The sequence below is a fragment of the Chiloscyllium punctatum genome, chromosome 3 (genome assembly GCF_047496795.1).
Source record: "Chiloscyllium punctatum isolate Juve2018m chromosome 3, sChiPun1.3, whole genome shotgun sequence".
Taxonomy (NCBI): Eukaryota; Metazoa; Chordata; class Chondrichthyes; order Orectolobiformes; family Hemiscylliidae; genus Chiloscyllium; species Chiloscyllium punctatum.
This window is the reverse complement of record NC_092741.1, coordinates 102,689,508-102,712,075: the sequence shown is the minus strand read 5'-3', so window position 1 is coordinate 102,712,075 and position 22,568 is coordinate 102,689,508. Positions and strand designations below refer to the sequence as shown.

The following is a 22,568-nucleotide window of genomic DNA, read 5'->3' as shown; positions in this document are numbered from 1 at the left end:
GTGAGGACCAAGCGTTGTGTGATACAGGCGGAATTGCAGGCCAGGGCACCTTTTTTTTCCATTTGACCCATCGAAAATATCGCTGCAGCTTAATTCACAGAGCGTTTAGGATGATTTTACCGCATCGAAAGACCACATCAATTAGTGATTATCGTTCATAATATCAGAATCTCATTGCCTAGTGTTGCAGTATTCGCAGAATGTTTACTATATGTCAGGGAAACTCCGGTTAGTCATTAATGAAATTGATAGCATTGAGCTGAACAAGTACAGCGTATTTTTAAATTTAATTCAATAGTTTAACCTCAAATGCTGGATTAAGCATACTGGTCCTGTCAGTTCCATTGGTAGGCATTAATTTTGGCAAACAGCCAAGCGTTTTTACTAAATAGTTGCAACCATAGATTAATAACTAATCGTTCTCCGTGTAGAAACTGTCTACATTCCCGTCTCATTCTTAGAACACACCAGTGTGACATATGTGAATGCTTTGCTTTGCTTTCCTGCATGTGCAATGCTAAAGACCAACGCATTTATTGTTCAGGTGCTGTTCTGTGATTTAATCCATTTAAATTACGTTCGTTTCAAATGCATGGATTGTAAATCCTGCATTTACTCTATCGGACGCAACTATAATTGTGGTCATTACTGTCACCGCTGAATTTAACACAAGGAGTAACTAACTTGGATTCTAATTCAGAATCTCTTGAAAATAATAAGGTATTTGTGCAATTTCTTGCCTTTAAAAGTACATGTTTCAGTCAGAAGTATCAAATACACAGCACTCTGGGTTTAGAAAACACATGGCACGGAAACACTGCAGACGATTGAAACAATCTCATGTGTGGCGAGCGAATTTCTACCGTCCTCAAAATAGCATCAATCATTAGTATTGCCTTTTGCATTATCTAGTGAATGATCAGCTATTAATCACAGACTGTCTGAGGAGAAACCATCCGTGAAAATGACTTTCTTCGGTGAAACTGTTTTACATGGGTTTGTTCTGGGTAGATTTTAGCTCACAAGAATACAAAATTTGAAATCCAGGAGAAAAAAAAATGACACAAACTGCGTTTGCTTCGAAAAGCTTTCGACAATGAAACCAGGAACGTATATATAAAGTGTGTACGAGCGAGATTAGAATAAATGACCATGTATCTACTGGACGTTACTTATATCAAAGAATATAAATTATATGAAGATTGTACACAATTTAATATAAAAGCGAACGATCTTAGATCGCAGCAGCTAAACAGACACGTTCTCCCTCTTGTGCGCTAATGTAGACTGCAGCTTGTGATAACATAACCAGCAAGATACATCAATTGGTTCCAAAAATCTTCTCAGCATATTTCCTTTCAATCTTTGCTTAACCCAACAAAATGGAAAAAAGTGATAACGCGATGGTACCAGAATTTAGAAGCATCTCCTCCCGATCTACAGGATTGCAGCGAACCGATTAGAAGTCCAGTCTCGTCACATTTTACTTTAAACCTACCAATTTGTATTTACTCGATCGCATCACCTGTATGGTCTGGCGTATTTGCAAAATATTCATCAATTTATGGAATAATGAGTGTGCCAAACATTTACCCACAGCCATACTATACCAGCAGCGTCTCAGTGCAATCGCAGTCCGTTTAACACAAATGCTTCAAATGCAAAATGCAATTTTGCTGGACAGCTGTTAACAAAAATACAGTCCACACCTTAACACTCGATTATTATGGTTAATTAACCCAAAGAAAGGAAATTTCTTTCAATTGATTCATTGAGTATTAACGGAATACCAATTCATTGTGTTGAGGAAATCTTCCTCAACGCAAGCTGTACTGTAACAATGACAGCATTGTAAGCTTGCCTACTTACCTTTTCAAGCGTAGACTGTACATCCTCGCCTTATTTTCAGTTATCAGATTAGCTTTTTCTGAATCCATAAACTGATTCATTTTCAACTGCAACAATACAATGCAATGGAACTTAAAGAAGCGCTGGCCGGATATCCTTCTGACAGAGTTAAACCACTTCAGTACACGTCAATATATTTGTAAGTCATCTCAAATCATAACGTATTTCACTGAAAAAAAAACTGAAAATGCAACATGCACTTTCGACCTGTTAAAGTTTCTCTTGCTGAGCGGAGGCTCCTTTGACTGAGGGGCTCTTCCCCGCTGTGCTATATGTTAATAGAGAGTGAGTCGTGTGCAAAGGGCAATCCGAAAGGCTTTGAGTGAACGGAGCACTAAAATTGCACACCATGCGACGTATGCCGACAGTATTGTACTGTCACATCTTTCAGACCAAAAGGCTGCTGAGGTGTATACTTTTCCCTCCCTGGAGATTAGCAACAGCACTTCAGATCTACTGCATTCGTGCAGCTCCTGGTATATCGAGTCTGTAACATTCCCAGCTTGGTAATATTTCAACATCAGAATTTTCGTATTTCTACTGCTTAACAGGAGATTTATTCCATGTCGCTTGCGTTACTGAGCAACATTTGGCTCACAAACATGATTGACAACAGTTTGAGGTTAGCCTTGGAAATGCAGTTAAGTCTTTCCGCCACAACATAAGTACATTTTACCAGAATATCCGAGGAGTTCGATAGGCGTATGTGTAGAACGGAGCTTTCAGATACGTAGATTCCATCTTTTGCAACATTAATTCATCGGACTCTTTAAACAAGTCAGGGGTAATCAGGTGGTGCAATTTCTCATTTGCAGTATATGAACATTGGAAGGAGACGAGTTAGAGTGTCCTGTTCAGATTTCTGTCAATCTCTGCTGCAGTCTTTCCATTATTAGCTTTTCCATTCAGGTTGTATTATGCTAAGTCTTAACATGGCAATTTTGGGGTCTTCACATGACTTTTTTCCCCATCTGGAAAGCATTTACTCATCTTTGGAAAACAATGATCTGCAACCCTGCAGCTTATAATCTCTGTCTAATGTATTCTTCTCCCATAACTCTGTCACTTAAGCCAACATAACTCTTTCAGCATTGTTTACTACAGTCCACCATGCTGTCAGGAAACACTCTTCCTTTTTGCTTTCCCATCACATTTGTTTCTAGATCTAAAAAGATCATTGAGTCATACAACATGGAAATAGACCCTTCAGCTCAACCAGTCCACTGCTGACCATGTTCCCAAACTAAACTAGCCCCATCTGCCTATGCTTGGCCATATCCCTCTAAACCTTTTCTATTCATGAACTTATTCAAATGTCTTTTAAACTATGTAACTGTACTTGCACCTATCACTTTCTCTGGCAGTTCATGAGCACGGTACAGTAGTGTCAAAAACAAACACCAGAAAAAGCTGGATGAGGCAGCATTAGTGGAGAGAGAAACAGTTAAAATTTGAGTGTAATACAATTTCTTCAGAACATACAATGACAGCAATGTGTACTACCTACAAGATGCATTGCTGTAACTCATCAATTTTCTCTTGACTACACCTTCCAAATGCGCAACCTCGATTATCTCAAAGGACAAGGACATCAGATAAAAGGGACATCACCACATGTAAATTCTCCTCCAAGTTAGATGCCATCCTGACTTGGAGGCACATTCTTTTTTGCCCCCCAGTCACTGGGTAAAACATTTAGGATCATCTTCCCGATAGCACTGCGTTGGGAACATGCCACCCCAAGAACTTCAGCAGCTCAAGCAGACAGCTCACCTTCTCCATGACAATTACGGACAGATGATAAATTTTGGCCTAGACAGTGTTGCCACATCCCATGAAACCTGTAAACATCATATTAGTAGCCTAAGATAAAAAATATTACACAGTTTATTGATACATGATAATTATCATACCTGCACATTGTTCCTTAAGCACTAAAGGAGCTCCCAATCAGAGTTACCAGTGTAGATTTCATACTACTGAAATTAAATAATTCTTAAAGCTTTTTTAAGACATAGGTAATATTAGTCATCTTTATTCTCAGCTACCTTCCCAATTAAATAGCACTTCATTTGTTCCAACTCTCAATATAGGTTTTCAGTATTTGCTTAAAGTGCTAATACTTTATTCCTTTTCTTACCTTTCCAAAACCACCATTCTTGTCAGCTGTAAAATGATTATTCTTAGTCCATCTTTTCTTCCTACAGTCACCTTGTACTTCCATATCAAAGTACATTATAAAAGTGTTGTGTGTGGAATCTAGACATCTGTTGCACCAAAATATTAGAGGTAAAGTCCTTGATATGATTAATTTATTTGCATTAGCATCATGAAAGTACTGATAAAAGGTAAGCATAACTAACATTTGTCTGTGTAGCAAGAAGGAGAAATGGCAGCTGGTGAAAATGAGAGATTATCTTTTTAGAGTTACCATTAATGTTCTGTTTACTTAATCTACTGTCCTATGTGTGACATCATTCTCACATCAATGTTACTTGATACCAATTGCTTTCAAAATGATCCTGGAAGCCACTTTGTCTAACCAATACAAACTGCATCTTTTTCACAAAAACTGGTTCAACCTATTTTTCAGAACAAGTAGGATATGCTGCAATTGCCAACTTTACCAGCAATAAATGTTGGGAATAAATGTTAATTGACAGAAAAGGACCTTGAACATTAATGGTGACTCTAAAAAGATAATTGCTCACTTTCACCATATGACATATAATTAATTTCTCCTTCTTGCTACACAGACAAATGCTAGGCCACTGCTGGAATAGTGCATGCAATTCTGGTCTCCTTCCTATTGCAAAGATGTTGTGAAACTTGAAAGGGTTCAGAAACTATTTTCAAGGATGTTGCCAGGCTTGGCGGGCTTGAGTTATAGGGAGAGGCTGAATAGGCTGGGGCTGTTTTCCCTGAAGTGTCAGAGGCTGAAGGGTGACCTTATAAAGGTTTATAAAATCATGAGGGGCACGAATAGGGTATATAGACAAAGTATTTTCCCTGTGGTGTGGGAGTCCAGAACTGGAGGGCATAGGTTTATGGTGCGAGGGGAAATATATAAAAGAGACCTAAGGGCAACATTTTCATACAGAGGGTGGTACGTATATGAAATGAGCTGTCAGTGGAAATAGTGGAGGCTAGTACAATTGCAACATTTAAAAGGCATCTGGATGGGTATATGAATAGGAAGGGTTTGGAGGGATATGGGTCGGGTGCTAGATTGGGTGGGGATATCTGGTCGTCATGGATGTGTTGGACCGAAGGGTTTGTTTCCATGCTGTACATCTCTATGACTATTTCCCATTGGGAACAAATTAGTGTTGTGTGAAAATCTGATCTTTATAGGCACCAGCTTTTTATTTTCAGATTTTTAAGTTGAATTCAATTTCTCAAATTTCTGTGGTGGTTTGAATTTGATTTCCTATTCTCAGGATTATTAGAGAAGGTCTCGAGATTACTCATTTAGTAGCACAACTATTATACAACCAGTATGCTTGTTGGTAATTCAAAACCATTTTACCAAATAGATTCAACAATTTTCAGTTGGGCAATATAGAAGTAGCTATGTGAAAGAATTAATTTGTACATCTACAATATTTCACATACATCATCTCACACCAGTGCTTCTAAAGAAAAGAGATCTGCGAAAGGTGCAATCCTCAAAAATCAGTAGTCAGCTGTCCCTTAGCTACATCACTGTGGGATTTAAAAGTAGGTTGGAAAAAGACAACCACATGGCCAACATACAAGAAAAACAGTCATGTTTCTTTTAGTCTTTATGCAGCACATTTACAATGTTTTCAAAATCCAGTCTAGTATTTTATCTACTTGCCACATTTGAGAGACTATGTACTTGTTTGGATTACAAAATCAATTTGCACCTTTTGAAGTAATTTGGAGGAATATTAGAAAGCACATACAATTATTTTAATGATGTATCATGTTTGAAATGTAACTAAACTTGGCCATCCTTACAAGGAATGTCAACCTCTCATTTGACCTTAAAATCTGATGTGTTCCGATAAATGATGTTATTAAAACTAAATTCAGTTCTGCATATTAATGTATGAATGTAACACAAAGGAGCAAATATAGGCCTTTGAGTCTATTCTGTTGTTCATTAAGATCTCGTCTGATCTTCAATATCAACTCCATTTTCATGATTTCTACACCTCAGTCCCTGATGCCCCTAGTGCCTAAAGATCTGTTTTGAATAAGTGCAATCACTGAGTATCCTCAACTGTCTGGGGGCAGATAATCACAAAGACAGGTAGCTGTGTGAATTAAGAAATTTCCTTTTAGTCCTAGAAGACTGATTCCTTATTGTGTAACTATGACATTTGGTTCCTGATTCTTTCAGCTAGAGGAAACAAGCTCAAATCCACCCTTGTGGGAAACATGTCAGGTTGATATTTGAAGAATTCTCTATTTTCCATTCTTTATTCACTGTGTCATTTGCCAAATTTTCTTTCAGTTTTGGAGGTGACATCAAATCATCTTAGCAACCGTGAAGCATTTCCGAGTAGCCGCATCAAAAATGTAATTTATGAAAACATGCACGAAAGATCTCAACCATGCATATGACAGTTCTGAGATAAGGGTTAAAAAAACTTAAACGTTCTGAAAAGCATGGTCCAGATATAGTCATCTTCTAGATCTAATGGTTTAGCTGGGGTTAGTATCCACATTGTCTTTGATAACTATAGATATCCCTCCTATAATTTGCTGAGGATAGCTTCGGACACTTATTTTGAAATTGTGTCATGCTGAGATCTCAGCTTCTTGCTCATTAACAGATGTTGTTGACTGAATCATATTGATAATCTGCACAACTAAGGAAGAAAGTTTGGTGCTTTTTCTTCATTTGGGTAGGCGAAAAATTTAAAAGGAACTTAAGGGGCAACTTTTTTACACAGAGGGTGCTGCACATACGGAATGAGCTGCCAGAGCAAGTGGTGGAGACTGGTACAATTGTAACATTTAAAAGGCATCTGGATGGGTACATGAATAGGAAGGGTTTAGAGGGATATGGGCCAAGTGTGGAGTTGTGTGGAGTTTACACATTCTCCCTGTGTCTACGTGGGTTTCCTCCAGGTGCTCCGGTTTCCTCCCACTGTCCAAAAATATGCAGGTTAGGTGAATTGGCTATGCTAAATTGCCCATAGTGTTAGGTGTAGGGGAATGGGTCTGGGTGGGTGCACTTCGGCGGATCGGTGTGGACTTGTTGAGCCGAAGGGCCTGCTTCCACACTAAGTAATCCACGTAAATCTAAGTGTATGTGACTAGATTAGGTTACAATATCTGGTCGGCATGGATGAGTTTGACCAAAGGATCTGTTTCCATGCTATACATCTCTCTGACTCTACGACTCTAAATATAACAAATCAAATCTTAAAAGTACAAGTTCAAAATGGTTGCTAGCTGAACTGCTCTGACAAAAGCTTCCAGTATAAAATAGGATAGGCTAAAAAAACTTGAAATATGCTCAATTGATAGAAGTGTATTAGGATTGTGAAAGAACTACAATAAAGATGACACTGTGAAGAGTATAAGGGAGAATATGAACCTTTGCAGCACATCAACCAATGCCCAAACTGACAAAGATGCAACAAGAGCTCATCAATTATTTCTTTCCCTTTATGCAATTAAGGTGCCAGTAAATTAAAATGTAAATATATTTCCCTATTATGTACAAAATCATTTTATACATTAATGTTTACATAAAAAGAAATGACAGCAATGTAATAGTGCATATCTGTAAAATGACAGATATCTTGAAACAACCCACGCACAATTTTGTTAGCTGCCTACATTAAAACATCTCAGCTCAGTAATATTCTGCCTCTGTGTCGGATATAGTCAACCGTGGTGCAGCTTTGGGAATGTCATTGATAAGAGGTCATTTATTTAAAATTGCTAATAAGAGAGCAGGACAAATTTCTTCACCCAGAGTTATGGAATGATTTGATATGAACCATTACACTTTTATGTGAAAATTAATAAATATTGTATAGAATGGCATGAAATGTACAGCCCAGAAACAGGTCATTCAATCAATGCCAATCTTCATGCTATATATGAGCCTCCTGTCAACTCATTTCATTTCACACTATCAATATCAATTTTTTTCTTTATTCTCCATTTTTTTCTCATGTATTTATCTATCTGATCTTTAATGGATTTATGCCATTCTTCTCAGCTACAAATACATGAACAATCATATAAATAACTACTCCATGTAGTATTAAATTCCAGATTCTCACCAATTTCCTATAAACATATGAACAAGGAACAAGAGTCACTTGGTCCTTCACACATGTTCCGCCATTCAATAAGATAATGGATGATTTGACTTTGATCTCAACACTGTATTCCTCATACTACCTATAATCTTTTATTCCCTTCATAATCAAGAGTTCATTCGACACTTCTCAAAAATATTTGAAGATTTTGTATATTCTGAGCCTTTTGAGAAAGGGAGTTCCAAAGGCTCAGAACCCTCAAAGTTTGTTTTCCTCATCTCTGTCTTGAATGAGCAACCTTTTATTTTTAAACTATTACTCCCTCTTCCTCCTTCTTGCTAGAAGCAATGCCTGCTCTTCCAGTCAATTTCCCTTGCAATAAAATTTAACATTTTGTTAACTGATCGCTTACTGTACTTGTATACGAATCTGCTGTGATTCATGTCCCAAGACATCGAGGCTTCTCCTCATCTCAGAAATCTGCCACCTCTCACCATTTAAATAATGAGTTGTTAAAATTCATTCTTCCAAAAATGGACAATTCTAAACTTTTTTACAATGTAATCCATTTTCAAATCTTTGTGCACTCCATCTACCGATATCACTTTGTAGGCTCCTCATGTCCTTTTTTTTACTTCCTTTCCTGTCTATCTTTGCATGATCAGCAAATGTAGCTACTAAATATTCAATCCCTTCCTTGGAATACACAGTGTGGAAACAGGCCATTTGACCCAACAAGTCCACACCGGCCTCTGAAGGACATCCTACCCAGACCTTTCCCCCTACCCTTTCCCTGTATCCTCACATTTCCCTTGGCTAATGCATCTAACCTGCACAACCCTGAATACCATGGTCAATTTAGCATGGCCAATTCACCTAACTTGTATACCTTTGGACTGTGGGAGGAAACCGGAGTACCTAGCTGAAACCCATGCAGACACGGGGAGAACTCCACACAGATAATTGCTCAAGGGTGGAATTAAACCCAGGTCCCTGGTGCTGTGAGGAAGCAATGCTAACCACTGAGCCACCGTGCTGCCCTTTATTTAAGTCATTTATATAAATTGGAAAGAGTTGAGACCTCTGCACTGACTCCTGTGGCATACCATTTGTGACATCCTGCCAGCCTGAAAAAGACCTATACATTCCTATTGTCTGCTTACTGTTAGCAAGCCAATCTTCGAATTGTGCCAATATGTTAACCCCCAATACTGTAAGCTTTTATTTTCCACAATAACCTTTGATGTGTTACCTTATATACCTTAAGTATATTATATCCACTGGCTCCCTTTTACCCAAAGCACAAGTTACTTCTTCAATGAACTCTAATAAATTAATTAAACATGATTTACTTTTGACAAAACCATGTTGGCTCTGCCTGATTGCCTTGAAATTATCAAAGTGCCCTGTTATAACAACTTTAATAATAGCTTCTAACACTTTGATAGCTGTCCTCAATCTTCATTTAAAGATCTGTGTTTCAAATACTGGAATGCTTAAAACATGTTAATTTGGAAGTTATGAATCATGAACCAGAGAAATAAATTTGAAGAGGTTAAAACTAATCATTGATGCTCCTGCATGCAGATAGATCTTTAGCTAGTAAAGTGAGAATTTGAACTTCCAAAAGAAGCTATAATGAGCATCTAAAAACTCAGTTCATTAGTACCAAGTTGTTTCAGAAACATAAATCAGTGAATTTTGAAAGCATATCTCAGTTCAAAAATTTCAAGGCAGGAGATACATAAGGAACAAAAAAATGCCCACATAGGGAGGGACTAACAGTACTATGGGGAAGAGAACAGGACATTGTGATTAGTTTAAGATTACCCAGGTTTTTAAAAAGTGCAAATGCAAAGGGCAATTTAGACTCTTTCCGTGCTACAGATCTCTAGAGATCTACAGACTGTACCAGTTCCATTTGTGCATAAGAGTAGCTGAAAATGTGTTGCTGGAAAAGCGCAGCAGGTCAGGCAGCATCCAAGGAGCGGAGAATTCTCCTGCTCCTTGGATGCTGCCTGACCTGCTGCGCTTTTCCAGCAACACATTTTCAGCTCTGAACTCCAGCATCTGCAGTCCTCACTTTCTCCTCGTGCATAAGAGTAGTTAAACTTATCCTTCATACTGGCCATTTAAAGTATTGGCTAAATTTTGTTTTTCAATTCTCTTGCTAAACAATTCTAATAGCTGAGACCCACAAACACTTAGAAAGTCAATTCAATCAATTTCAATCAATACTTGGTCCAATATTAGTGTAATATAATTAACTGTCATTACTTTTGCCTTTACATTTTTCTTCAAACAAATCATCTTCTTCCATATATCCTTCTAAGTGGAGCAGATTAATGAAGTTGTATTGGCAGGCTGTGTAATTATATTCCCCAATGGCTTGGTTACTCTTTCTCTCACAATATACACAATAACCATCATTAAAGGGAAGATTTTATATATCTTACTCCTTTAATATATGCCTACTTATGAGTTGACATTCACTTCATTACTATTATTTTGATTACATATGAACATACCTACAAACATACAATTTAGGAGCAAGAGTAGGCCTGTTAGCCCCTCAAGCATGCTCCACTATTTGATGAGTGGATGGTTAATATGATAGTGACCGCTACTTTCCTGTTTATGCCATAATCCTTTAGCTCCTTTGTCAATTACCACAGCCTTAAAAATATACAATAACATTGCTTCCACTGGTCTCTGAGGTAAAGAATTTCACAGATCTGAATTACCCTCTGAGAAAAATAATCTCTTCATTTGATCTTAAATAGGACACCCATTATTTTTAAATTACGTCCCCCAGTTCTGGTCCATCCAAAAAGAGGAAACATCCTTTTGGTATTCACAATGTTAGATTGTATATGTATCAATGGGATCACAGTTTATTCTTCTAAATGTCTTCAAAGAATACAGGACCAACCTGTCCAACTGGGAGGTAGAAAGAAATCAAAGGATTATTGACCTGACATCAGTAGTGAGGAAGATGCTAGAGTCGACTATCAAGAATTGTGAAGCAGCGCACATAGAAAACACAGTCAGCGTGGACTTATAAAAGGAAGTTCATGTTTGACAAATCTACTAGAATTCTTTGAGGATTTTACTAGTGGAATTGGTCAAGGGAGCCAGTAGATATGATTTATTTGGATTTTGAGGCTTTTGACAAAGTCTCATGTAAGAGATTAAGATGTCAAATTCATGTTTCATGGATTGGAAGCAATGAGGAAATTGATAAAAAGGTTAGTTACCAAGCAGGAAACAACAAGTAGGAATAAATGGGTCATTTTCTGAATGACAGACAGTGATGTGAGAAACAGAACTCACTCACAAATCAATCAGCCTGAGACAAAGCCTTGGAAACAAGAACAATTTATTACAACCTTGCAAGCACCGGATGCTTCTGCAATCAAGCAGAAATGCGCGCGAAAACAAAACATTAAAGCATTCTTATTCAGTTTACAAGTTGCGGAATCACGCCTCCCTTTTCCCATCCTATCATAAGCCGATTACCTCACTTGTTAGTTATTTTCTTATCTGGCCATCCTGCTGTCCTTGTCTGCATTCTTTGTTCCTTGCTTGTTACAGCTTGTTTCTCTTATCATACTATAAGCTTTATTGTGAAATGCTCCTGCTGCTTCTTTTTGTGGTCAGCTACAACCCTTCATAGTTATTTCCTAACTTAAAACTATTTTCTTTAAAAGACCCTCTATATTTATTAAAGTCTTAGCCTTAAGTATGCTACAAGAATTAACACCCCACCACCCCCACCTGCAAAAACAACATTTCTAATCTCCCACAATTCCCCCTTTTTCTTTTTCTCTAACTGTTGTTTTGCACTATCTCCTTTAATTCATTTTCTTATGTTCTGCCCTCTTACGCCTTCTGGCGATGAGGTTCACAATCGTACATTTTACATTTGTGTTGTTCGTCTCTCGAACTCTAGAAGCATTCTTTGACTTTCTCTTTGTTGCATTTCACCTGCTGATTGTAAAAGCATCTGATGATTTATTTGGGTTCCCTCCCCAAGGGATGTCATCAGTCGGCTCATTACCCATTTTAGGACATTGAACCCTACCACCAGACCCACTAATATCAATAATTCATGGATAGCTAGATTGACAAACCACCTTCACCAACCAGTCAATCCCCAATCCCCCCATTCCATTCTTTTTTGCTCCGGTACCAATTACCGGCCTCACTTATCTTGGCGATTTTGTCTCGCACATGTTTGGAGATATCAGTAATGTTAGAGGAGACCTCAGGTATGTACGTACAACATTCCCCTCCAATTAGTGAATATAATCCAGAGCTATCCTGTTCTGAAGGGCCGTTAGCCTAGTGGCAATCATTTCGGTCGTTATGGCTGCTACTTGGGATTGGGTTTCAGCCAACACATCAGCAGTATTGTTGGCCAACTCTTCCAGGGATGCCGCTAACTTTTGTATTTCTACTCCTGCTCGAGCGGTCCCATACATAGGTATCAAAGTCCAGAGGAGGCGATCTCCTTCGGTTACTTTCCGGGTTACTCGCCTTCCTCCCTGTTTATTCCGAGGTATTTTTGGGGCTCTCTTTAACAGCCTCAAGTGGGGAATTATATAGGCGAGGTAGCAGCAGCCACTTCAGCCTTTCTGGTTTTGAGGTAGTGTCTGAACTGGATGGTCCCAGCACCCCATTCCCGTTACATCCGCCACTCCAAACATACTTCTTGCCGGGGATAAATGGGTAGACCTTTCAGCCACCCACCTAATATGTCCCATTCAATACTTGGGGAATGATCATGGCAGTGACTTGGCTGGTGTAGACACAAGATGATTTTCCTAATCGGAAGGGTGCGGTATCATTCTGATTACAGAAACAGGTGGTATTTACTGCTCCTTTCGGTGGGGAAACTCTAAGGCCATCGATAGCACCCAGAGTTTTTGGGGCTGGGTCGAGGGAAACACCCCGCAAATTTATAATTACCCCTTTCAAATCTCCAAGTTGCATCATTCGAGCCCGAGTCAAATTGTTGCACTTCTTCTTTGGTAAGTGGTATTACCATGAGAGGAATTCCGGATTCCCCATGGTGTGGGATCTCCGCATACACCTAACAGTCTGTACGTCCCTTTAGTTTCGCATAATTCTGACATAAAGTGGTAAAATGATTTTTCCCACCCACCTTAGCAGCTAGCGCCAATATTATCGTGACAATATAAAGCTGACCACTCATTTCAGCTCACAACCCTATCTGTCTATTCTCTAACCCTTTAAATACCAGGGAGGAGTGAGTCCATGCAACACTTACAATTGTTTTGGGATACAGTTTTTAACCAATTCTTAATAGTCTCTTATCTCAGTCCATTCTTTTTGCTCAGCTTGACTTTCAGAGAGTCAAGCTTGCCACTCTGCCAAAGGGGAAGGAGTGTCCACCGGGCCCTTAACACGAGTGTGATGGCTCCACCCTTTTTCAGCAGTTCAGATGGCTGTTTCAGTAGTCAGGAGGGTTAGGAATGGTCCCTCCCAGCTTGGGTGCAGTTTGGTATCTTTCCAGGTCTTTATCAGGACCCAATCACCCGGTCGTATCCAATGTACTGCGAACTCAAGTGGAGGTGTCTGGGTCAACAGACCCTTCTTCCTAAGGACAGACAAAGAAGAACCGAGCGCCACAATATAGTTCTTTAAAAACTTGTCATTGAACTCTATAGTTGGTAGTTTCCCTCTTCCACCCAGGAAAGGTAATCCAAACATCATCTCATAAGGAGAGAGGCCTATATCATGTCTAGGCGCAGTCCTAATGCATAGCAACGCGATAGGTAAACATTTTGTCCATGGTAATCGAGTCTCTAGGACTAGCTTAGACAATTGCTTCTCTAAGGTTTGATTCATTTGTTCCACCCATCCAGAGGAAGGAGTGTGGAATTCCCAAGAGATTTCTAATCCCGCCATTACTTCTTGTAGGATCTTTAAGGTAAAATGGCTACCTTGATCTGGATCTATACTTCCCATCACTCCATATCAAGGAATTATATGTTCTAAAAGAGTTTTCACTACTCCCTTCGAGGTAGCTGAGGACATTGGAAATGTCTCCGCCCACCCAGTTAGGTGATCCATTATGACTAATAAGTACTTTTGTTTCCCTACTGGGGGTAATTCTGTGTAATCTACCTGTATTTTTTTTAAAAAGGTCTTACCCCACTTCCCCCAGGGTTTCTTCCACCTCTTCCCCCCCCACCCCCATTACTTTTGGCAAGTCGGGCATCCTGCGCATACCTGCTTGGCTAATGTGTACACCCGTACTCCCTTAACACTATGTCACACATGGCTTGGGAGCCCCAGTGACTGCCTTGGTGCAAGGTGGTTAAGATGTTTCTCGTGACTGGTTTACATAATAACTCCCTTCCATCCGGGAGGATCCATCTTCCTTGGGTTGTCTTAGCCATCGTTACAGCTACTGCACTATCCTCCACCCCAATTTTTAAGCCCAGCAATATAATCAAATCCCAACCTAATAGATTACTTCCAGTGTCAGGAATATATAGTGATTGTCCTATCACTTCCTCATCATTTCTTCTAATTAGGGTTAGCTCAAAAAATAGGCACCAAGAATTCTTCGCCATTTACTCCGGAAACCTTAAGATACTCCTTAGTCAATTTAACGTTGGTAGGTCTAAAACTTAGAGATGACCATGCCGCTCCCATGTCCACCAAAAATATTGCCTCCTCCCCTTCAGATCCCACCTTTAAATTTATCAAGGGTTCCCAGTGGGTCTCAGGAGGAAGGAACCCCTGACTCCCCTAATCTTCATCTAAGGTCATTAGGGAAACGGCTTCCCTTTCTCGTGCTAATTCCGGGCATTCCCGTTTAAAATGCCCCATTTTCCCGCAATGGTAACACCCTACCTGTTGCTTCCTTTCCCGGGTATCTGACCCTTGTCTTTTGTGTCCTCCCCTACCCTTCCTGCTATCCCTTGATCCCATTCTCCTTTTTGTTATTTCTTCTACTGCCACCACCATCATTTTGGCTTTCTGTTTCTGCTTCTCGTCTTCCCTTTTCACATATACTTTCTGTGCCTCACATAACAGTTCTTCCATCTGTCTTTCACTCCATCCATCTAATTTCTATAATTTCTTTTGTATGTCCGGCCATGATTTAGTTACAAACTGGTCATTTAAGAGTCCCCGTGCTATGGGATTATCGGGATCCATTCCCGAATACTTCCTTGTGGCCTCCTTGAGCCTTTTAAGAAATACAGAAGGGGTTTCATCCTTCTCTTGTCGCCCTTCAAAGACCTTAACAAAGTTTTGTGATCTAGGTGCAGCCTCTTTAATTCCGAATATTACCATTTCCTCATAGAGCCCGCATTGATCTTCTCTGTCATTATTTTCCCAATGAGGGTCAACGTTTGGGAATTTCTGTTCTGCTGGGGCCCCTTCTTCCTCAACTGGGTGCTTCTTTTCCCATTCCTATAAAGCCGCTCTCCTAATCATACCTCATTCTTCCCCTGAAAATAACTTTCCTAAAATTGCCATCAGTTCTCCCCAGGTACATAAATTACACCCTAGGAATTGCTCTAATTGTTCGGCTAGTCCAACCGGATCCTCTATTAAACTTTTCATTTCCTTTTTAAAGACCCTAACTTCACTGCTAGTTAAGGGAGCGTTTACATATCCGATTGTACCTTCCCCAATCGGAACCTCTCGTAAGGGACATAATTTTACATTTTCCATTATCTCTGCCCCTCCTTTACGTGTGGTGGCTCGAGTAATTCTGAGCCCCCTAGGTTCTGCATCTTTCAGTTCAGAGTCCGTTCCCCTTTCTGTGACTGGACTCGGTTCTACTTCGGGAGCTGTAGGCTCATTCCGGGGAGTAGTATATGGGGACGGCAAACATGTTAAGGGATCCCATTGTGGCTTCCTTTTTTCATTTTTTTTTCCTGATTCCTCCGTATTCATGGGAAATAATTTTACTCCCGCACTCCTTATCCACCAAGCCGCATAATCAGACTCTTTTTGACTGCACAGTTCTTTTCGATTGACATATATATTAAGATCTTGACACAGCCAATCCTCATCGGACCCATATTTGGGCCAAAAAAAAAACCAGGCGCCTTAATACTTTCTCTAGTCCAAACAAAACAGCAATAGTTTATCATTTTAGCCTTATCTTTCTCCCACATCCGGAAGTTGTGTTCCCAATTACCCAACATTCTCCCCAAAGAACTGTCAGCGGGATATATCCCCTTTAATATTATTTACAGATCGATCGTTATACTGGCAACTCCCCGTGCCTCCCCGTTGCTAATTTAATTAATCTTAACGAGGTCCAGTGTCACCTTCTTCCACACCCCCGTCAGGGTTCTGACTAGACACCTTACTCGACCGATTAATCTGACCAATTATATGCTTTTTTTTTACTTCAACTGTTTTCCTTAAATCACTTTTATCTAAGGATAAAAGAGATTAGTTAGAATGTGATAGTAAGGCAGTCATGACCTGTAAAAAGAACAGGAGTTAACATTTTATTTCATAATCTGTAAAATCCTTAACCTTAAAAGAAATCATGTTAAAATTTCCATAGTAGAAATCAGATTCAAAACAGTCCCGGATCTCAAGCTCCAGGGAACAAAGCACAAACATTCAATCACCAACAAACAAATGTGCATTCAAACTGAATCACAAAGGGTTAAACTTTCTACTTGCTGTACAGCTCTTTCTCTCTCTCTCGCACACACACACACACACAGACACCCTGTCTCACAGACAATTTGAGCTTCCCGCAATGACTCCTCTAGCTTTTGAATATTTTTCTGGACGTCTGGCCAAAAGTTAGTTATGAAGTGCACCCTCAGTAGCCCTTCAGCTACTAGCCCTTCTGACACGGGCTGTTTTCCATATGCTTAACTTTATATATCACCAATTCCCCGTACTTTCGTACGCCCGACTACCAAGGCAAAACTTAAAGATCTCTTTTCTTACCTTGGTCTGTGCACAGAGTTACCTGGTCATTCTGGTGCACCCTGTCCTGTGGCAATTCCTGCAGCAAAAAACCACTGCCCCGGTCGCCCGGATATATCCTTTAAGACCTTTCTCTACCCGGGTCTTGTGCACAAAAGTTGCCCGACTGAACCCGCCGCGTCTGCCCGCCTTGTTTCCAGGGTCTCCCAGTCCGGACCGTACTCGCCCAAACCGCGAACGACAAGCAAGGGAGTCGGAGATCACCGAAATCAGTGAGGTGCACCTCCCCCATTGTCCCAAGAGTGTCGAGCGGCTGGAGTTTTGGATCCCGGACAAGCCCCCAAATTGTGAGAAACAGAACTCACTCACAAATCAATCAGCCTGAGACAAAACCTTGGAAACAAGAGCAATTTATTACAGGCTTGCAAGCACCGGATGCTTCTGCAATCAAGCAGAAATGCGCGCAAAAACAAAACATTAAAGCATTCTTATTCAGTTTACAAGTTGCGGAATCACACCTCCCTTTTCCCATTCTATCATAAGCCGATTACCTCACTTGTTAGTTATTTTCTTATCTGGCCATCCTGCTGTCCTTGTCTGCATTCTTTGTTCCTTGTTTGTTACAGCTTGTTCTTTTATCCAGTTTCTCTTATCATACTATAAGCTTTATTGCGAAATGTCCTTGCTTCTTTTTGTGGTCAGCTACAACCTTTCATAGTTATTTCCTAACTTAAAACTATTTTCTTTAAAAGACCGTCCATATTCATTAAAGTCTTAGCCTTAAGTATGCTACATGCTACATGAATTAACACCTCCCCACCTGCAAAAACAACATTTCTAATCTCCCACAGTGACTACTGGGACATTGTAGGGATTGATACCAGGACCTTATTTATTCACAAAATATGTAAATGACTTTGATAAAGGAACTAAATGTACAATCTCAAAATTTGCAAATGACACAAAGCTGAGTGGAAGGGTCAGTTGTGAGAACATTGCAGAGTTGTTGCCGAGTGGGAGGGTAAATGCATTGCAGATGCAGTATAATGTGGATAAATTTGAAAATGGCCAAATTCTACTCCAATATCATGTCTTATATTCAACAAGACCTGGGTGTCTTTTTGCACCAGTCACTGAAATTAAGCACACAGGTGTAGCAAGCAGTAAAGAAGGCAGACTGTATGTTGTCTTTCATAGTGAGAGGATTCAAGTACAGAAACAAGGATGTCTTGCTGCAATTATACAGAGCACTGGTAATGCCACACCTGGAATATTGTGAGCAGTTTTGGTCTCCTTATCGGAGGAAGGATGTTCTTGCAATTATGGTCAGGTGGATAGCAGCAGAAATGTCTTTGACTATTTTAGAGTCAGAGTCAATCTCAAATCAAGCATGCTGGGTGTTTTGATCAAGTTACTCTGACCTCAGTTAAATCTGCAGCCAGTTATGACTTGCAGTTTCCTGTGTTGACTAAATAAGGCAAGTATAATAGTGTTCTCTAGACATACTGGCACCACTATTATCTTTATATGGAATGTGCAGTTTTCAACAGTGTAAATATTTGTGAGTTGTTTACTAGTAAACTCCATTTTCCGGGATCAACAACCTGATCAGGATTTGATCAGATCATTGGCTGAGTGCCAGAAATCTTTCTGGAAATGGAACACATTTTCAGGTGAGTTAGAACAAAAGAATTGTCATGGAAGAAGCCACCCAGAACACTTTTGAGAACTTAAGCCCCAAAGTAATTTTCAGAGAAGACGAAAAACCCCGAGGCAAGACATACTCAGGAGAACAAAGTTGGCCACTTCACTTAAATTGGGTAAGTATTTGATTCAAACCAAACTCCGAGTTAAAGAAAGAATTAGGTAAAGTAAGGTAAAGTGAAGTTAAATTAAGTGTGTTAAAACTGATGTTAAGTTAGATCAATTCATAGAGTGAGAAGTAAATGTTACAATGAATGTGTGTTTTATATTGGGTATTGATACTAAAGATGGATTTTTGAGATTTAAATTCTGAGTTCATTCCCAGTCTGTCATACAATCGAAGGTTTGAGTACTTCGATTCAGGCAATGCTATAGAAGGAGTGCAGCAAAACTTTACCAGATTGATTCCTGGGATGACAGGACTGACATATGAGGAGAGCTTGAATTGGTCAGGATTACATTCACTGGAGTTTAGAAAAATGAGGCATGGGAGAGGTGGGTATATCGCATCATCTCAAAATTTTAACAGGACTTGACAGATTAGATGCAGGAAGGATGTTCTCAATAGTGGGGTAGTCCACAATGGTGGGTCATTTTTTAGAAGAATCCCTACAGCGTTGAAACAGACCCTTTGGCACAACAAGTCCACACTGACCCTATGAAGTAACCAGTCATCTAACCTTTTGTGGGATGTAGGAAAAATAGTGTTACTTCTGCAATTCCATTTACTTATACAAAGTAAATGAACTCACACCAGTGTGTAATTGTTTTAGCAAAAGCTGAGTCAACAAGAATAGAAACTATGTGGAGGAAATACATAATTGTTTTTGTATTAGCTAAAATTGTATGCAAGAATGAAACGTGACTGCAAAACAATGGTAGATATTACAGGCGAATAGATAAGATGCTGTGAGGGGAGGAAGTTAAGCTAGATACGCCTGTACAAACAGTAGGTATAAACATCTGTTTCTCACTTTTACAGAAACACAGGAACAAACCCCAATTAAAAGGGTCATAAGGATCAGTATGGTAGGGGAAGGTACAGATGGAGGGAGTAGATAATGATGAAGAAAAAATATGCCTAACAATGGCCTACAACGGGATGAGATCAAACGGCCTTGTGAGGCCAGAAATAAGCATTTTGTCACAGACAAGGTTGGATAAGGCAAGAGATAAACAGGAGTGATGGGTGCCGGTCTTCGGGAAGTGGAAGATGTAAACAGGGGAGGAGCAATGTAAAGCAAAAGAAACCAAATTATATAAATGTTGTGTATTAATTGAATTTAGGGTGTGTATGTCCCTTGCCTTATAGACACTGGACATCACACCCTCTTGCAAGAGTAAAATAAAGGACACTACTGATTCAGATTTTGTCTCGGACTGCAATTATTGAAGTGTGTGAGCTTTGTTTCTCACAATTGGGGGCTGTCCAGGGTATTCTTCCATCGCCGGGGGGGAGTGGCTGGTCTTGGACACTGGGAAGACGCGTCCCTTTCCCAATTGAGGAGCGGTCTAGTGTCCCAGTTTGGTCCGCTCCTTTGGGCGACCCGTACGGATCCCACAAGAGAGACATCTGAATCAGACAGTGACAGGAGGTCGCTAGAACATACGGCAAAAAGGGGCCAGGCAACACTGTGCACAGACCAAGGTAAGAAACCTGACTTTTAAGTATTGCCTTGGTGGCCGGGAACAGGGGCATTTAATCGCTGAGGGACTGGCGAGGGCCTCGGGAAATGGGGGGTAGGCAGAGTAGCTGTCACGGAGTAAAGGAAGAAGAAAAAGTCCCTGGTAACATTCCTCCTGAAAGTCCATTGGGGATGATGTTGCGGGAATGGACAAGCAATACTTGTACAAGGGCAAAAGATAAAAAGAAAATGATTAAATATTGTTGTTTAGTATGGACCAAAGACTCAATCCTTCGTCCGGCTGTCTTCTGGCCAAAGTATGGTTCGGACGAGGATTGGGTCGGTCAGTATTTAGATTTGTATGTGAATAAAAAACAACCTTTTAGTCAAGAGGAGGTGGACTATGCATCCTGTTGGAAGGGCAGTTTGGGAATGATGGTAGTAAAGACAAAGGATTCCCCCTCTGCCCCACCTAGTCCCTGGGATTCTCTTGGCTGTTTGCCCCCCCCCACCCCGTACCATAACATCAGGTTAGGTGAACATGGGGGAGGAGGAGAGACAGACAGACAGGGACAGGGAACAGATGACTCACAAGAGGAGGACGAAGGGGCGGTGGACGGGGATGTTGTTGTTCCTGACCCTCAATCCTCAGCAAAAGAAAGGAAAGCTACAGTAGATGTAGAGGAGGCCTCCGGAGGATCTAAATCAAAGCCTAAGGGGGAAAAAACAAAAAAAAGGGAAGAACGTAATGACTTATCCCCTTTGGGAGGTACCAATAGGGGACAAAGAGATTGGGTTTGTAAGTGCCCCCTCACCAGTGGGGAGGTCAGAGCATTTAAAAAGGAAATGAAGGTCCTGGTTGAGGATCCAGTGGGATTGTCTGAACAAATTGATCAATTTTTGGGGCCCAGTCTGTATACCTGGGCTGAGTTAATGTCTATTTTGAATATACTATTTACTGGGGAAGAAAGGGGACTTATACGAGGAGCAGCCATTAAAATATGGGACAGGGAACACCCCATTGGAGATAGGGATGCTGGACAGGGAGAGGTGAAGTTTCCCCTCAGAGACCCCCAGTGGCAAAACCAAAACCCGGAGCATAGAGAAGAAATGAGGGAATTTAAAGACCTGATTCTAAAAGGAATAAGAGAGGCAGTTCCGAAGTCACAGAATTTGACTAAAGCCTTTGAAGTTAAACAGGAGAAAGATGAGACTCCCCCAGCTTTCTTGCAAAGATTAAGAGATTCAATGCGGAAATATTCTGGAATGAACCCTGAGGACCCAGTGGCACAGGGTCTTTTGAAAGTACATTTTGTGACAAAGGCATGACCAGACATACAGAGAAAGATACAGAAGATAGAAGGGTGGAGTGAAAAACCATTAGATGAATTGTTAAGAGAGGCACAAAAAGTGTTTGTAAAGAGAGAGGATGAGAGACAAAAACAGAAGGTGAAATGATGGTAGCTATGGTTAATGAGGTAGTTAAGAAAAGAATGGAACCAATAGTGAGCAATCGGAGCAGCGGGTAGCAGCATGTAGGACAGAGAGGAAGAGGGAGAGGACAGGGGGAGTATTTGATAGAGGGTTCGAGCGACAGGGGCAGAGATGGAGGTCTCCACAGGCAGGATGCTATTATTGTGGAAAGATCAGGCATTTTAAGAGGGAGTGTCCTGATCTACAAAGGGAAGAAAGGGCAATTCCGCTTATGAATTTTGATGAAGAACAGGGGTGTCAGGGGTTCCTGCCCTCGGAGGCCCACCAGGAACCCATGATAAACTTGAAGGTGGGACCCTGTAGGGAAGAGGTAGTCTTCCTCATGGATACGGGGACAGCACGGTCATCGCTGAATTTTAAACCAAAGAAAGTAGAAATGTCGACACGGTCAATTACTGTTTCGGGGGTAAAAGGGGAAGGATTTACTGTTCCAGTATTTGAATCTATGATGATAGAAGGTCCTAAGGATAGGGTCACAGGGGAACTCCTGTATATCCCTGATATAGGAAGTAACTTACTAGGGAGAGACTAAATTGCAGCCGGACTGGGAAGGACCGTACCAGGCTCTTTTGACTACTGAAATGGCAATAAGGATGGCGGAGAAAGGCTGGACTCATTATACTCGGATCAAAGGGCCAGTGGA

At 40.4% G+C, this 22,568-nt stretch overlaps 1 protein-coding gene across 1 annotated transcript in view; it reads right to left on the bottom strand.

Moving 5' to 3' along the window:
• Positions 1–2,455, bottom strand: part of slc30a2 (solute carrier family 30 member 2) — a 131,113-nt gene extending 128,658 nt beyond the window's left edge. Inside the window, exon 1 of the mRNA XM_072557727.1 lies at positions 1,870–2,455. Within this exon, the coding sequence (XP_072413828.1) occupies positions 1,870–1,949 (80 nt within the window). The 5' untranslated portion in view covers positions 1,950–2,455. The remainder of the gene's footprint in view (positions 1–1,869) is intronic.
• Between the last annotated feature and the right edge of the window lie 20,113 nt (positions 2,456–22,568).